Source organism: Heterodontus francisci, chromosome 10 (genome assembly GCF_036365525.1).
Source record: "Heterodontus francisci isolate sHetFra1 chromosome 10, sHetFra1.hap1, whole genome shotgun sequence".
Classification (NCBI taxonomy): domain Eukaryota; kingdom Metazoa; phylum Chordata; class Chondrichthyes; order Heterodontiformes; family Heterodontidae; genus Heterodontus; species Heterodontus francisci.
The window spans coordinates 88,592,003-88,610,480 of NC_090380.1; the positions used below are offsets into that span (position 1 = coordinate 88,592,003).

At 43.0% G+C, this 18,478-nt stretch overlaps 1 protein-coding gene across 13 annotated transcripts in view; it reads left to right on the forward strand.

Annotated features, from left to right (window-relative positions):
* The window catches only part of LOC137374613 (type 2 lactosamine alpha-2,3-sialyltransferase-like), a 144,903-nt gene extending 126,845 nt beyond the window's left edge, over positions 1-18,058 (forward strand). For all 13 annotated transcript variants that reach the window (XM_068040988.1, XM_068040987.1, XM_068040995.1 and 10 more), the window contains 2 exons: positions 5,093-5,245; positions 15,027-18,058. In XM_068040988.1, coding sequence (XP_067897089.1) covers positions 5,093-5,245; positions 15,027-15,116 — 243 coding nt within the window. In that variant the 3' untranslated portion in view covers positions 15,117-18,058. The remainder of the gene's footprint in view (positions 1-5,092; positions 5,246-15,026) is intronic.
* The last annotated feature ends 420 nt before the right edge of the window (positions 18,059-18,478 follow it).

Genomic DNA, 18,478 nt, shown 5'->3' on the forward strand with positions numbered 1-18,478 from the left:
GACAGATGTTAAACTAACTGGTCTGTAGTTTCCTACTTTCTGTCTCCCTCCCTTTTTGAATAGGGTGTTATGTTCGCTTTTTTCCAATCCACTAGAATCTTTCCCGCATCCAGGGAATTTTGGAATATTATAACCAATGGATCCACTATCTCCGCTGCCACTTGCAATGTGGTTTAGTTTTAAATGCCCTCTGAAATGGCCTAGCAAGCCACTTCTTTTCTCAAGGGAAAATAGTGATGGACAATAAATGCTCGCCTAGCCAACAATGCTTGCATCCCATGAACAAATTTAAAAAAAAGAGTTGCAGCGTGTAGGTGAGAAAGGAGAGATTCAAGAATAGATCCTTGGGAGACACTAGAGGTAGCTGTCTGGGAGCAGGAAGAGAAGCCATTACAAGTGATTCTCTGGCTACAATTAGATAGATAAGAAGAATGGAACCAGGTGAGAGCAGTCAGCCCCAACTGGCCAACAGTGGAGAGGCATTGGAGGAGGATGGTGTGCTCAGAGGTTGAGAAGGGCGAGGAGGGAAAGCTTACGCTTGTCACAGTCACATGGGATGCCATTTGTCACTTTGGTAAGAGTCGTTTCAGTACTCTGTTAGGGGCAGAAACCTGATTGCTGCCTTAATGCCAGTTGCTCTCGCCTCACCGCTGGAATTCAGTTCTTTTGTCTATGTTTGGACCAAAGCTTTAATATGGCCTGAAGCAGTGAGTATGTTGTTAGTGAGTAATTGCCACTTGATAGCTCTGTTGACGACTCCTTTCATCACTTTACTGAAGATTGAAAGTAGGCTGAAGGGGCAGTAATTGGTTGGATTTGATTTGTCCTGCTTTCTAAGGTTAGAACATACCTGGGCAATTTTCCACATTGTCTGATAGATATCAGTTGTACTGGAACATGATAGTGGGTGTGAAAACAGGACATTGTCTCCACAACGATTGTATAGTGATCACTTCTACCAATACTGTCATGGACAGATTTAACTGGTAGATTGGTGAGGACGAGGTTAAGCAGCTTTTTCCTCCAGCTTGGCTAGAGATATGGCTTGTCCTGGACCACAAGTATTAAGTGCTGCAGCTAGGATATCGAGACCCATGGCCTTTGCTGTAACCAGTGTGCTCATCCATTTCTTGATATTATGTGGAGTCATTCAAATTAGCTGAAGACTGACTTCTCTGATGGTAGGGACCTCAGGAGGAGGCCAAGATGGACTTGGCACATCTAGCTGAAGATGGATGCAAATGTCTTATCTTTTGACGTGCGAGGTTCTGCCATCATTGAAGATGGGGGTGTTCATGGAGACTCCTCATCCTGTTAGCTGTTTAATTGTTCACCGTCTTTGGATGTGGCGGAACTGCAGAGCTTTGATCTGATCCATTGGTTGTGGGATCGCTTAGCTCTGTCTGTAGCATGCTGCTTCCATTGTTTGGTATGCATCATGTCCTGTGCTGTGGCTTCACTCGGTTGGTACCTCTTTTTTTTTTTTTAGGTACACCTGGTGCTGCTCCTAGTATGCTCTTCGACACTTCTCACTGAACCAGAGTTGGTCCCCTTCTTGATTGTAATGGTTGAGCGAGAGATATACCGGGCCATGAGGTTACAAATTGTGGTTGAGTACAATTCTGCTGTTGCTGATGGTCCATAGCATCTCATGGATGCCCAGTTCTGAGCTGCTAGATCTGTTCTGAATCTATCCCACTTAGTGGTAATGCCACACAACACAATAGTGGGTGTGAAAACAGGACATCATATTCACAAGGATTGTACGGTGATCACTCCTACGGATACTATCGTGAACAGATGTATCTGCAACTGGTAGATCGGTGAGACAAGGTCAAGTCGGTTTTTCCCTTGTGTTGGTTCTCTCACCACCTGCTGCGGACCAATCTGGCAGACATGTTCTTCAGGACTCAGCCTTCTCTGTCAGTAGTGGTGCTACCAAGTCACTTTTGGTGATGGACTTTGAAGTCCCCCCCCCCCCCACCCAGAGTACCATCTGTCCCCTTGCTGCCCTCAGTGCTGCTGTTCAGTGGAGGAGTACTGAATCATTAGCCGATGGAGAGGGGTAGGTGGTAATCAGTAGGAAGTTTCCTTGCCTATGTTTGACCTGATACCATGAGATTTCATGAGGTCTGAAGTTAATGTTGAGGATTTCCAGGGTCACTCCCTTCCAACTGTATACCACTCTGCTGCTGCCTCTCGTGGGTCTCTCCTGCTGGCGGGACAAGACATAGCTAGGGATGGTGATGGAGGAGTCCGGGATCCTGACTGAAAGATATGATTCTTTAAGTATGACTGTGTCACATTGTTGCTTGACCAGTCTGTGGGGCAACTGTCCCAATTTTGGCACAAATTTCCAGATGTTACGGCGAAGGACTTTGCAGTGACTTTGTCTGGGATGTATGGCTTAGTGCTGGGACAGAGATATAGATCTTGGTAATGAAGGCAGGGGAATTTGACCTAGAACATTGGGGTGAGTGGAATCTTCTTCTTTGGCCTCCTTGTCTCGAGAGACAGTGGATAAACGCCTGGAGGTGGTCAGTGGTTTGTGAAGCAGCGCCTGGAGTGGCTATAAAGGCCAATTCTAGAGTGACAGACTCTTCCACAGGTGCTGCCGATAAAATTGGTTGTCGGGGTTGTTACACAGTTGGCTCTCCCCTTGCGCTTCTGTCTTTTTTCCTGCCAACTGCTAAGTCTCTTCGACTCGCCACACTTCAGCCCTGCCTTTATGGCTGCCCGCCAGCTCTGGCGATCACTGGCAACTGACTCCCACGACTTGTGATCAATGTCACAGGACCTCATGTCGTGTTTGCAGACATCTTTAAAGCGGAGACATGGACGGCCAGTGGGTCTGGTACCAGTGACGAACTCGCTGTACAATGTGTCCTTGGGGGATCCTGCCATCTTCCATGCGGCTCACATGGCCAAGCCATCTCAAGCGCTGCTGGCTCAGTAGGGTGTATAGACTGGGGATGTTGGCCGCCTCGAGGACTTCTGTGTTGGAGATACGGTCCTGCCACCTGATGCCAAGGATTCTCCGGAGGCAGCGAAGATGGAATGAATTGAGATATCTCCTTCGGCTGACCTATCTTGTCCAGGCCTCGCTGCCATAGAGCAAGGTACTGAGGACACAGGCTTGATACACTCGGACTTTTGTGTTCCGTGTCAGTGCGCCATTTTCCCACATTCTCTTGGCCAGTCTGGACATAGCAGTGGAAGCCTTTCCCATGCGCTTGTTGATTTCTTTCATCAAAAGTCTGTTCAATCAGTCTTTTCCACACAAGTCTGCTTAGCCATGCATCAGCTGAGGCCACTTCTCCTTCCACCTCATTCTCCCTTCTCTGCTGACAAGAGTACGGACTTGCCTTCCAGTGTTACTGTCTATCTGGGTTTCCTTTTTCAACGGTAGTTGTGCCGACTGTAAAAGACATGTGGCCTTATTGAAACTTGAGGTGGACCGTACCTTGTGATGCCACCCATTGGAAGTGCTGCTTCAACATTCCAATGTTTATGGTACTGGTTTCGTTTTTAATGGCGACATCTAAATAAATTACTTGTCTGTATATTGATGCACCCAATAGGTCAAAGCAGCCTTGTATGTCAGAGGCAACATATTTACCACTTTCCCAATGGAAATGAGGAAATAATGGAGCGTGCTCAAAACTTCCGCCACGTGTCTGGGTTATAAGTGTGCACAGCCTCACTGATTGCATCCACAGTGCCACCAAACAACAATCCCATGATATACGTGAAGCAAAAAGGATTTCATTCACTCAATGCATAGATGGGGCTAGATTTAATGGGGCCATGGAGACGGACTAGGAGGCGGGGAATCCATAGAATTGCGATGGGAGGTGGGGGCAGAGGGCTTGTTGCCACGCAATTAAGTTGGGGGCAGGAACAGTTGGAGACGGCCTGTCCACCCAGCTTCATTGTCTTTTTGCCTGAGACTCAACACTGGCCAATATCCCAGTGACCATCTATCCATTCAGAGAGTTGTAACAGCATTGACTGTTGAGAAACTGCTGAAGTATCTTGCAATCACTTGCAAAATTCATTTTGTGGTCTGAGACCATGGACTGGATTTAGTCGTGCCAGTGGAGCTCCCGGCACCGTGCTGAAAAGGCGGTGGGAACCCCACCTCAGCTTTTCGGAACTGTCCTCCACCCGGCATGATTCTATGGTGCTCAGGCATTTAAGTACCCGGTGCCAGGATCTCCATCCCTTTAAAGACAGGGATCCCACCTCCAAGAGCTGCTGGCCAATCAGAGGGCTGGCAGCTCATAAGTATCGGCGGCACCATCGGGAGCAGTAGCCACTGCTGGTACTGCAGGTGGCCTGAGAGCAGACCCAGAGCAAAGGATAAGTGAGGCGGGGTCACCAGGGCTGGTCTGGCAGGCCCCAGTAATGCAGGGGGTGGGGTGAGTGTTATGGGAGGTGGGTTATTTGCTGCTGGTGGCTCTCTGTGGGCCACAGATTGCCCACGGAGGTGGCAGCACTTCCCCCATCGAGCCCACAGGGAGGTGACCTCATTTCACTGGTTGACGTCCCCACCACACCCCCCCACCCCTCCCCGTGGGAGATGCCCCACCTTTCGCTAGTTTAGTTCCAGCAACAGCAGGAAGAGGCCCTTAATGGCTAGTGATTGGCCACTTAAGGGCCTCAATTGGCCTCTGGGTGAGAAGGCTGCCTTCGACCTTTCCTGCCCCCGACTTAATTGCGTTCATATTTGAGTTCATATTGGATTCTCAACATAAAAATTAGGTCAGAAAATCAATTTGGCTCATTCAATGTAATTTAATGTATGTAGCTATTCTTTTGTGGTACATCTGTGGTGATTAAGAGGAATATTTAGTAGATTGTTGAAATAAAGACACATTTTAATCTATGTAATGGTTCAGTTTTATCTCTTGATGTGTATTATGTCTTGCTAGAGCTTTTTTTTAAATTCAGCACTCTTTTATTGGCTGGATAAAGCATTATTTACAAAAAGCCTTACAGTATTATCAGCTTTGTTCAAACATTTATTTCCTTTTCCTTACCTTCAATGCTTTTGCAAATATACTTACATTTGACTTGTTGTTTCTGACAGCCACCTCAATATCCAACAACTGGGATTATTGCAATAGCTATGGCACTTACCATGTGTGATAAAGTGCACATCGCTGGCTTTAAATATGACATCAATAATTCGAATTACACTTTGCATTATTATGGCAATGATACCATGTCAGCTATGAAAAAGGTAAGTCACTGAATTAAACCTAAGTTCTTTATATTTGTTGGAAACATTTATTTTAAACAGTAGGATTTTTGTATAGGATTTCTCATTTAAGGGAGATAACAGGGGAACAGAATATTTTCTACTTTCTACTTGCAACAGCTCCTGAAAATCCAGGGATTAGTGGATTGTTGGCTGTTGCAGTGTTTGGCTTTAGTCAGGGATTGCTTTGCCCACACAAACACCTTTTGTTGAATTCCACACAATTACACTGAAAACTCCATCTTCTAAATCACTTCCATTTAATAGTCTTCCAATATCTAGTCCTTGGTATCAATTTGCTTCACTACAGTCAGTCCCCTTCCTGAGAGCTTTAGCTTGTTTTATTTACCAGAAAAATCATTAATACATTGAAAAAAAAATGCGTCATCACATTTTTCAGAAACATCTGAAGTGTTTTGCACACAGTGAATTGCTATGAAGTGCAGCGGCACTTGTCACATAAGCAAGCATAGTATTTTTCACACAGCAGCATCTGGAAGCAATGAGATGAGTGACCAGGAAATTGCTTTTGATGACGGTTGTGAGAAAATCAAACCTTGGGCGAATATTGGGATTATAAACATCCACCTGGACCAGGGGCAGAACACCAACTGTGCAGCTCCCTTTCAGTACTTGACTGGAGTGTCTTCCTTGATTACAAATAGAGCTTTCACCCACAACCTTCTGAAAGCAATGAGAGTGCTACCAATTTAAGCAAGTTGTTGTGATTTTAGTTGCTCTCCAGATACCTTTTCCATAATAACGGAAAGGATTGTTTCTAAAGGTGAGCCTAGACATATGAATTGAAATGTGACACTGTATGCATGAAATAATTTGAAATATAGAAGGCTCAGAGTGGGCAACACATCCCTCATGCTGCTGCTCAATTTATTGTAGATGGTACAAATGACTTTGTACTCCTAGTCTTTCCACATGATATAAAATGAGAACTCTAACAGTTTGTACATAACAGGCTACAAATTACAAATCAGGTTTGTTAAAGCAACTGCAACACAATAGATTTCACTAGATTACAAAAATGCACATTTGCAGATCAAGAGTTCCTACCTTCCCTCTGCCAGTTTCTAAAATGGCATCACTCTCTGTTTTGACACCACCTAGAGTTTTTGATGGAAGTGATGGGTGACATTTATGGGTGAATTGAAATGATATTGTTACAAAGGTGCTTCTGTTTTTGTTTAAAAAAAAAAATAGTTTTTGAGGATTCTTATTCAAACTAAAGAAATGTTGGACCAGTTTTTCAAGAGGGTCATCAAGAGAACGTTGAAAGGACTTGTTTGCCAACAACATTTACTGGTTGTCACATGACAGGGGAAGATGTGTACAGAGAAGTGACAGGTCAGAAGATGGTCTTTGTTTCTGGCTTCACTTTTGAATTGTTTGGAGTTGGAAATGAACTGTTTAAAAGGGGTTAGAGTTTTAAAACATAAAACTGAAGGATAGAACTCCAGCTCAGCCCAGCCTGTTCCATCTCTTTGAAAAGCCTGCTGAAAAAGAGAATTTCCAAGGAGAGAAGAGAATTTCCAAGAAAGGAGAAAAGACCACGACCCAGCTCGGCTTTCCAGCAGCCCTCTAAAAGACCGTGAGAGGTCCAATGTGTCAACTCATCTCATCTGCTGTTTCTTCAGGAATGAGCATGTATTCAGCCCGTTTTTTTTTTTTTGTCTTTTTTTTAACCGAGCTCTAAACAATCCCTTTTATTTTTCCAGTTAGCTGGTGTATGAGAGTGTGAGGGGCAAAGGTAAAAAGGAAACTTTGATATTTCAATCTGTGTATTTTATGCTTTCCTTCATTACTTGTTTATATTAAACTGATAATTTTGTTTATTTACGAAACAGGGTTAGTGTGTTTTATTCTGAGAAAAATAGAGTATATTGACAGTATCGATAAGTGAGAAAATTTAAATATATGTTCTGACCTGTGGAGAAGTGGGACTAGAATGAACAGTGCACTCCTTCCAGCTCAGTCGAAACAATATTTATATGATAGCAGGTACATTCTGTAATCCACCATTTGACCCTTGGTGACACTGTGCCTACCATTGATCAGGAAGCAGAGGTGTGAATTTGCACTACAGAAATAGCCTATCCAATCCAATACATCTATGCTTGTGTTTATACTCCATATGAAACTTCTCTCACATTTCATTTCATCCTATCAAGATATTGTTGAGAGAACCCTATATGCCAAATGAGAAATATTAATTTCATCGGTTGGAAACTTACATTAGACTTTTAATGGAGAAAATCTTGCAGTTAACTTTTGTTTTAAAAACTGGCAGCCAAGATGGCCACTGCAGTTTGCATCTGAACCACTTTTGCACATTTCAAGGCCCCAACCGGAACCTGAAGTCAAACAAGAAGCCCAGCCTGGGCAATGCTTTAGCTAACTATAACACTGTCTCCCTATAACAGAGTAGATTATCCTGATCATCCTCGTTAGTGGGAATTTCAAACCATCTTGAGGCATTCATAAGTGGAGTACTCTAGGGGGTAAACACTGACAACACCACCTGAGAGAGCTTTTGGATTTTAGACTTTGGACCTCATTAAAAACCGAGGCGATTGAAAGTTTTCTTACACAGGCAAGAGACAAGCTGTAACTGAGTGTGCAGCAGCAGAAAAGGCTGTGTGCTTCCCTTTCTCGCTTGCTCTCACGTGCTCTCTCTCTAGAAAACATCGCTTGAAAACTGTCTCCGACTGTGGATTGTCCAAATCTATAGCTTGCTACAGATAGACCAGGGGAGGAGAGTAACCTGCCAGCCTCTCCAACAAAACCCTGAGCAAAGCAGGCTAACCACAAAGTGCACTTTGACCAGCAGAGGACTTGAAGAAAACAGCTGCAGCCACAGGACTACCGGATCATCCACTTCACAGACTGTGTTTAAGTTTCATTTATTCTGAACTTTAATCCAACCACCAAATCTATTTTCCCTCTGTAATCTATTTGTGTGCGTGTGATTCTCCTGTGAATGTGTAGCATTTTTAAAAATGTTTTAAATCCGATTTACATAATAAACTTACCTCTCTTGTTTTAAACTCGAGAAAACCTGTCATTGGTTCTTACAAGATCGCAGTAAAGGAAAAAGGTAAAACTCTGAGGTGGTAAGCACAACCACCGTTTAAGAGGAATAAAACCTGTTGCAGTCAAATAAGAGGAGGGGCAAGAGGGACGCCTGAGACACCCCTCCTCACCTGGCCGTAACAGAAATTTGGGGGCTCTTGTCCAGGATCGTAACCCAACAACAAATGAGAAATTGGAAGTGGGAAACCAAATTAATCCCTAGTAAAAACATTTAAAACTTCATTGGGCGGCGCAGTGGTTAGCACCACAGCCTCACAGCTCCAGTGACCCGGGTTCAATTCTGGGTACTGCCTGTGTGGAGTTTGCAAGTTCTCCCTGTGTCTGCATGGGTTTTCACCGGGTACTCCGGTTTCCTCCCACCACCAAAGACTTGCAGGTTGATAGGTAAATTGGCCATTATAAATTGCCCCTAGTATAGGTAGGTGGTAGGGGAATGTAGGGACACGTGCGGATGTGGTAGGAATATGGGATTAGTGTAGGATTAGTATAAATGGGTGGTTGATGGTCGGCACAGACTCGGGCTGAAGGGCCTGTTTCAGTGCTGTATCTCTAAATAAAAATAAGTTTAAAAAGAAATATTGCAGGTATTCTTCTGGTTTTCACTGCTAGAATACTAACATGTTCACATTTGAGGCCAGTTCCTTCCTAAGCCAGAGTGAAGTAGCTTGGGACGGGTTAAATGCCCTATCTATTGAAGAGTTGAGGAATGCAGCTGGACAGTTAGGGATTACTCTCTGTTCGAAAGCTAGGAAATCCGAAATCCTAAGACTTGTGGCCAACCACTTGTCACTTGAACCTGAAGATTTAGAAACAGGGTTAGAGTCAGAAACAGACAGGGTAATGTCAGCAAAAATACAATTAGAACAGAGGAGACTCTAATTAGAATTCCAGAGAGAGAAAGAGCAGAGAGAGTATCAAGAAAGGGAAAAAGAGCTTTCCAAAGGGAGTTAAGACAACTAGAGCTAACTAAGGGATGACCCAATACCCATAGTCAAAGCATAGCTAGCGAGGGAGCTACCCCTAGCTCAGGGCCGTGTGCTGAGCTCTTAACGTTCTCCCAGTAGATTCCAAAGTTCAATGAGGGGGATGTGGAAGCATTTTTCGTTACTTTTGAAAAACTTGCAAGACACCTGAAATGGCTGGCCAAGAGCTGGATGCTGTTGTTACAAAGCAAGCTAACAGGAAAAGCCCATGAGGTTTATTCACTGTTGCCAGATGAAAGTTCATCAGAGTATGAGATGACTAAAAGTACTATTCTGGGAGCATATGAGCTAGTACCGGAAGCATACCACCAGAAATTCCAAACCCTCCAGAAGCAGCCTGACCAAACTTACCTCAAGTTTGAAATAATTAAGCAGTTTGTTTTTGACCAGTGGATAAGGGCACTTGAGATACAGCCCACCTATGAAAACCTCAGAGAGGTGCTCCTTCTCAGAGTTTTAAAAACTCACTTCCCCTTTCTATTAAAACCTACGTAGAGGAACAAAAAGTTCAAAAAACCAGGCAGGCCACAGTTCTGTCTGATGAATTTACCCTTGTACACAAGTCCTTATCCCATGGGAAACCCTTCCTTAGTCACCCCCACAACCCCGAAAAGGCTAAAAGGTAGGAGGGTGATAGGAGCCTGAGCAGCCCTGGGTGAGAAAAGAAAGCTGGACACACAAGCGGCCCTCAAACTAAAAAAAACAGACGGTGCTGAGAGCAGGAGTGAGACCCGAATACCTGTGTTTCCATTGTAACAAGGCAGGTCACCTCCAAGCTGACTGCTGGAAATTACGGGGGGAATATCTGTAGGATTAATCAGGGCATACCAGACCAGTGCAGGAGAAGGGGCCCTGGTGGAAAGTAGAGCAGGCTGTGGCTTTTACTGCGACAGTAAGACCCAGTAAACCTACTGCTGTGGGTGTGGGAAAATTTAACAAAATCCCTGAAGGTTACCAGGATTTTGCATTCCAAGGAAAAATGACCCTGTATCCCATGAGTGGGGCAAGCAAGACCATAGTCATATTAGGGATACAGGGGCCGACATGACCTTTCCCCCTAGAGAGTGCAGTGAATGCTTGAGTGTTAGTGAATGGTATCGGAGGGCAGTGTATGCCCATGCCTTTTTTGGGTGCACTTGGAGTGCGACCTAGTTTCAGGACCAGTATCTGTGGAGATTGTCCCTAGTTTACCTGTGGATGGGGTCAACCTGCTCCTGGGTAATGATCTGGCGGGGCAAAGGTGGTAGCCTCCCCAGTGGTTTTGGAAAGACTGAAAGAGGTCAGGGAGACAAAATGATTGCAGGAGAAGGTCCCCAGCATTTTACCTGATTATGTGGTGACTAGGTCCATGGCCAACCAAGCTCCCTTAGAGAAGGCTGAACTGACACTGCAGACAGATGACCCTGCTGTCTGAAACCTTCTTTGGGAAGTTAAAGGACCCAAAGGATGGGTTAAACAAAACTTCCTTGGTTGAGGCTCAGCAAGTGAACCCAGTATTAAAGAAGTTAGCACAGACTGCCTAAACCAAAACTGAAGCAGAGGGAGTCCCTGAGTGCCACTATTTAAAGAAAGAGGTGCTGATGAAGAAGTGGAGACCTCCTCACAGACCTGCGGACGAATAGTGGGCAGTGGTTCACCAGATAATGGTGCTGCCGAGGTACCGTGAAGAAATGCTGAGAATGGACCACGAACCTTCAGTGGCTGGACATGTCGGTGTACGAAAACCAAAACCCACATAAGACAGCATTTTGACTGGCCAAAACACCACAAGGATGTGGTGGAGTTCTGTAAAACTTACCACATGTGCCAGGTTGTGGAGGAGCCCCAACCTGCACTAAAACCTGCACTCCTAATTCACATACCGGCTTTTGGGGAACCGTTCAGCAGAATATTAGTGAATGGTGAGGAACCCCTGCTGAAAACAAAAGGGGACAGAAAAGCACATGTCTGGCAGACAGTTAGGGAGGAAGGGGACAAAACGGGCAGTGAGAACAAGTTAAAGGAGGATCCCCAACTGGAAACCCCTACTGTCTGGTTAGCCAACGCCGAAATGTTGGGAAAATCAGACCCCCCACACTCCTACGTAAATGCAGGCCAGCGAAGAACCCTACCAAAGCTGCTAACAGCATTTACAGAAACCTGTAGCGAAGAGCAATGTTCCCCAAAAGGCAAATCAACTAGGTGAGGCATTGCCTTCACTGTTGAAGTGCCACAGAGGAGTGCAGTGAAAACTGTACAGATACCTGCAAGCAGGAATGTCCCAGAAGACATGGGGCAGATGAGCAAAGACTCCCTCCCCACAGTACAGGGAAAAGGGAAGGAATTGTGTGATTCACCAGAAAACTAAAAGTGTGGATCTACCCACTGAAGAACTCAATGCTCAGATCCCAAACCCAAAGTTAACCAAACTCAGCAATTTCAATTCAAAGTTCAGCAAGGACAAGGGCCCAGAGGAAATCCCAGAAACCAATTTATTACCCATTACCACTATAGGGAGAAAAATTATCAAGGTACTGGAACATGAATGGTTAAAGCCATGTGTTGCAAAAATAGCATTTGAGGGGTTAAAACTTGTACGTACAGGAGAACTTGCCTTAAGCAATAATGGAAATTTGCAGACCCCAAACTTCACCAACAACCACATGTTTCTTGAGATGCCCAGGGTATTACAGATTGATACGAGACAAACTTTAACCCCAATTGACAACACATAACCATCCCAGACAAACTTCAAAAAAAAATTAAATCAGCATTGCTGTTGCAGACGAAGCCAGCTGCAGAAGTTGTACGATTAACGAGTGAATTTGAGGAATGAATGTGTTTTTTTCTTTTCCTTTTCCACCACTTTAATGAAATGTTCCTATCGTCACATTTCATTCTGCTTGGCACAGAGGTGTCAAGAAAACCCTGTATGCCAAATGAGAAATACTAATTTAATCGGTTGGAAACTTACATTAGACTTTTAATGGAGAAAATCTAAACTGGCAGCCCAGATGGCCACTGCAATTTGCATCTGAAACACCTTTGCACATTACAAGCCGGAAGTCTAACAAGAAGCCCAGCCAGAACAACGCTTTCGCTAACTGAGTAGATTATCCCGATCATCCTCATTAGCGGGACATTCAAAACCATCTTGAGGCATTCATAAGTGGAGACGTCCCTCCAGAAGGTAAACACTGACAACACCATCTGAGAGAGCTTTTGGGTTTTTGACTTTGGACCTCTTAAAAATAAAGGGGATTGAGAGAACCATGTGACGGTCTGTCCATCTCTGAAAAAACTGGGAGTTGTGTTACACAGACAAGAGATAAGCAGTAACTGAGTGTGCAGCAGCAGAGAAGGCTGCATGCTTCCTTTTCTCTTGCTCGCTCTCTCTTTTCCCCCCACCCCCCCCCCCCGGAAAACATCAAGTTTGAAAACCATCTGAGGCCATGGACAGTCCAAGACTGTAGACAGTTACACCCAGAAACCAGGGGAAGAGAGCCACATACCAGTCTGCCTTTAAGAAACCCTAAGCAAAGTAGGACAACCGCAAAGTGCGTTTTGATGTGCCGAGGACTTCAAGAACACAGCTTCAGCAAGAAGGCTACTGGATCATCCACTTCACAGACTGTGTATTTAAGTTCCATTTATTCTGGACTTTAATCCAACCACCAAACCTATTTTTCCCTCTAATCAGTTTGTATGTGTATGATTCGTGTGTGAATGTGTAGCGTATTTTTTATTTTAAATCGGGGTTAGATTGTTCAGTGTAGTAAACTTACCTCTTTCTTGTTTAAACTCAAGAAAACCTGTCCGATTTGGTTCTTGCAAGATCGCAGTAAAGGAAAAAAGTAAAACGCTGTAAGGTGTTTAAAAAGAATAAACCCTGATACAGTCAAATAAGAGGAAGGGCAAGAGGAGAGCACGAGACTGCTCTCCCCCACCGGCTGTAACAATATCCTATTTCCTTCTCCCTTATACCTATCTAGCTTCTCCTCAAATGCGTCTGTTCTACTCACCCGAACCAGTCCATGTGGTAATGAGTTCCTCATTCTCACCGTTCTGATTTATTAGAGGCCCCTAGTTTTGGGCACCCCCACATAAATCCAAAAAACCATGTTGCCAAACTCAAAGTTTATAAGGAATTTTTACAGTTATACAGGTAGATCTGAGACTTGCTGCAACAAATCTCTGCCCTCACTACCAGTAGACTCCTTAGCAGAGACCAAAAAACAAGTATTTAAGTTCCTGAAGTTTGATGATCAGCTTGAGTGAGGGGAGCATCTTTTGGGGTGAGTACGAGTTCTGCCACATTGAAGATGAGGCCCAGTTCTGCAAAAAGCAGAAGACCCGGGCTACAGTTTTTATTCAAAACATTTCAAAATTCTTGAGATTCTTCATGATGACAGTTAATTTGGATTAGCTTTAGATCTAAAATTGAGTACTTTTTCTGCTATCCTTGACTTGTAAGTGGCTAGTGAAACATAAATCTACTAAAGACTGAAATCATTCCTGCTCCTCCTGGCCTCAAAAAGGAAAGTAAAAAAAAAATTGGACCCTAAATACCCTTCTGTACCTCTGATGCTCTTCTGACCTCAGTGGCTTCCCCACTTAGTCCCATCCGCTATTTTAATTTTGTCCTATCTGCGTATTTAAAGAAGGACCCCAGCAGCTTTAGGCAGGTATCATTAACAACTGCTTAGATGAGCATGTGAAGAACAAAGACAGTGGGATCCAGGTGGCACATCGGCAAGTAAGCAAAACTTGACAGATGAATGTTTACCCGCTCAGTTTCCCCCTGCCTGATGGGGTTTAAATTGATATGATTAGAAACTAGACAAATCTCTAATCCGACACACTGATGTTGCGTGGTATTGTTGGCTGAAAGTAAATGGGCCAATATCAGAAGGCTGTTTTTTAAATTGGAAGATACTATGAAAACCCAACTTTATATATCATTTAGTGAGACCTCTCCATATGTTAATAGCAGTCCTGCGTTCTGTTGACGTGGGGGGAGAAAAGTGACTTGTTGATATGGTGATTAAAGGTTGCTTGTGATCTCTGCAGTCTGGTGGATGACAACTCTGAGTGGAAATCATCCCTACTGAAACTAATATTTATTGCTACCTAACATGACGATGATTTGGTGTGTGGAATTGGATGTTGTGGGGGAACTTGTCCTTTTAATAGTGCTCGGATGAAATGGAAAACATGGACTGCAAATGCGGGTTACTGTCATTGGGTAGCCATTTCATTCTGTTCAAAGGGTATGTTTCACTAGTGATGGGGGACTACACTTGTTCTTTTAATAATTTGTGAAAGATTTGCAGTGTGACACCCTTCTGCCCAAATGAAAGAAAGGTTGGAATTCTGACTCTATTCTGCAGCCATAAAGATCTTGCAATGCAAAAATCAAATGTGCGTGCTGGGGTTGATTTATTAAAGGATCCGTTTTCTATCACTGCATTACTGCCAGATTTCAATAATCCGGTGATAAATCTACACTGGATCACTGACAAGAAAGTAGTCAAGCCCTGTGACTCAGTGTGATTTCACATCCCCATTACAAGTCATACCCATATGTTTTATGCACTGAAGTGCTTTTAGAAATAAAACGTGTTTAAATTAGGTTTAGTAAGGCGAAATTTTCCAATGTATTTTGAGCACTATTAATTGTACTGTTGAATTTTCAGATGGTATACCATAATATTACAGCTGAACAAATGCTTCTGAAGAAGTTGAAATCATCCAATACAATTTTTGATTTGACTGGAAAATTTTGAAGTAAGCTGTTGTCGTTGGAATCTTTACAATGGCTACCTCATACCAGAATCAGTGCTGCTCTACACTGTTCAGCACAGCCTCCCATGCGGTCTGGAGTTTTACTTATACTGGGGAAGCGACCACTAATTGTTGGACTATTGAAAGTTTTAGCACAAGAGAATGTGTAAATCCTTTTGCATGTGGAACAGTGACGTGAGGAGCAGCATGATTTGCAGTTTCTGCGTGGTATTGAGAGCTTCTTTGTTCTACTGCGAGAGAATAGACGTCAGAAAAGCTATCTGTTGACAGTAATGGACCCTTGACGGAATGGGGTTTCACCATTAACACCTGTCTTGAAAATGAACTTACTAAAAAAAAAGGAACTGATTTTAACATCCCTTTTTGTTATTTCTGTAGATGGGAAAAAATTGTTTTGCCAGTGATTGCTGATTACATCACGGGGTGTAGCACAGGGCGGAAATACAATTGATATCCACTCAGCTCCTTTCACGATTGAAAACAGAACGTTCTTGAAGCTAGTACCCCAGTGATGTTATTTACAATCACTTTAAACAGTAATAAATGAATGTTCAAGTTAATTTTTCTAATAATTCAATTTTTTAAAATGATGAGAATATTTCAAGCAAAGACTATATAAGTAGCTTTGGACTTTCCTGAAATGTTGTTATGGTTCATAGTTTGACTTGGCAGGATGGAATTATCTGTTCAGCAATTTTACTGCTTATCCAGTTGTCATTTCAATTTAGGCAGGGTTATGTAACTTATTTACCAAGGTGACTATAGATTCACTCTGATCTTTGTAAGATCATTCCAGTTGGCAGCATGGAATTTAGAAGCAGTATTGCAGGATTCCAGGACTGAATTATGTTGTTTGAAAATAACATACTGCATTTATTGCTGCTTAATAGTTGAAAGGTTGGAGTCTCGTGTTTTCAATTTGTATTAGAATGTTTGAGAAAATGTGTTTAAAAAATAAATTTAAGATAAGTAATTTCATAAAAATAAATATTTATCTCCTGATACAGAAACCACACAGTCATATTCAGAAATAGTTGTATTTCCCCTTTTCCATCTCGCCTGGGCAGTGAGTCGCTGAGCTATACAGATCAGAAAGATCAACAGTTTAATCCCCAGTCTGTGCTGAATTACTTGATCTTAGCTTAAGTGGTTGTAGGGCTCCTATAGAAGCCACACAGCATCCCTATGTTAGAGAGAGGGAAATCACCCGTTAAGGGAGCAGCCAGAACCACTGCACCTTTGGCACTAGCCATACCTGCTCTGAAATGGGGAAACCTAATTTTTAGGGTCCTAATAAGCTTTGTGCACGACTGCTATGCAAAATTATAGTCCCCTAAATGCTTCCCTCCACCCCCTGCATTCAGTGCCTTGGGCAAAGTATGGGCTCCATGCCCAATAGTACAAAGTTTTGCCGCTTTATGATCCACAGGCTCCATTATTGACCCGAACATGTAAGCTTACACAGCAAGAGTAGTCACTTAGGTCAAGGCAAGGAAGACAGCTATCTCTGCAACCAAGCATGGAAATGATGCAATGCCTTCAAAAGAGGAGGAGGAGGAGGAGGAAGGAAAATGTTAATTCACCCCCCCCCCACCCCACCACCACTTCCTGTGCATTGTCCTTAGTATTTCACTAGTTTCATTTGCTTCCCAAAACTGCAATGCGCTGAGCTTCACAAAAAAAAGACGTTTTTCATTTTTAAACCATTTCAGTTCTTATCAAAGCCATTTTCTTTTTTGGGATTAGTGCCAAGAAAATCTTCAGCTACTTAAGGGTGTTCTTGACAACAGATCGGAGTACACTTTCTTGTATTTTCACCCACGGTGTGCCACTTGTTAAGTGTAGGGGCTAGAATAGGCTCTTGAGTTACAAAGCGGAAAGATCAGACAAATTCCTTCTGCTGCTTGCTGTACAGTGACACCTACAGTTTGTATGTAGATACCGAGTGAGGGCTTGATCGAGTGATGACATTCACTGGAGACTCTCGCACAGAGGACAGAACTTTTAACTTCAGCGAAGGCATCAAACCTGCGCTAATGAGAATCCAATCCAATACATTCCTTTGAAGTATCATTTTCAGGTGTCATCACATGTTTTTCCCAGAACCAATTAAATGTCAATTTTCCTATAGTTTATGAAAGTGCATATCATTCAAAGAACAAAGAACCTACCAGGTAAGTAATCTATCTCTGGATTATGTCAGCTGAACTGCTGCATGGAGAAGTGCCCTGTGACACACCGTTTACGATTAGTTAAATTAGCAATACATCCAGACCATGCTACTCCCTTCATAATGCAATAAATTAAAGCTCAACAACTATTTAGAATGTGTGGTACAAAGACACTTGTGCTCTAGAGGTGTAAGTTAAGAAGCTTGCCATAAGATACTATAGAAAAATTGCCTACATATTTTGTCTGTACAATAAAGATTCTAATCGAAAGAACAAATCTCCCTTTATATACCATCTTACGTGACCCAAAATGTCTCAAAGTGTTTCACATCCAATGAAATATTTTTGAGGTATAGTCAATGTGGGGAAAGGGAAAGATGACAGTCAATTTGCATACCACAAGGCCACACATACAGCAATGAAACAAATGATTCGATAATCTATTTTAAATTGAGGGATAAATGTTGGCTAGGACACTGGGGAAAACATCCCTGGTCTTCAAATAGCACAATGGAATTCTTTACTTTCAGCTGAGAGGGTAGACAGGACTTCAGTTCAACATCCCATCTGAAAGGCAGCACCTCCAACCTCAGCACTTCCTCAGTAATCTAGTGTTAGCCTATATTTTGTACTTAAGTCTCTGTATTGGTACTTGAACTCACAACCTAATGCTTCAGTGGGTATTACTGAGCCAAGGCTGATGCCCAATATTTGCTGTAACGTATTTAGAACTTCTCAATAAAGTCTTATGTCCTAGTCTTACAAGTTCCAAGATCACTTCATCACTTTATGTTGTTACAGCCTTACGATACAATCCAGCTTATGTGTTACCCCATAAGTATTATTCAATAGTTGAGATTCAACTCTTATTTTGAACAACATTCTATTATTAAGTGATTTGTACTGATGCAGTTTAAGAAACTCCACATTATTACACTGCTTATTTGCTGCTAAAGCAATCGGGTAATAAGTTCATATATAATACAAAAACAGAAAATGCTGGAAATACTTAGCAGGCCTGGCACCATCTGTGGAGACAGAAACAGATTTAACGTTTCAAGCCTGTGACCTTTCATCAGAACTGGCAACGGTTAGAAATGTAATACGCTTTGAGCAAGTGAACATGGGGAAAGAACAAAAGGGAAGATCTGTGATAGGGTAGAGGGCAGGAG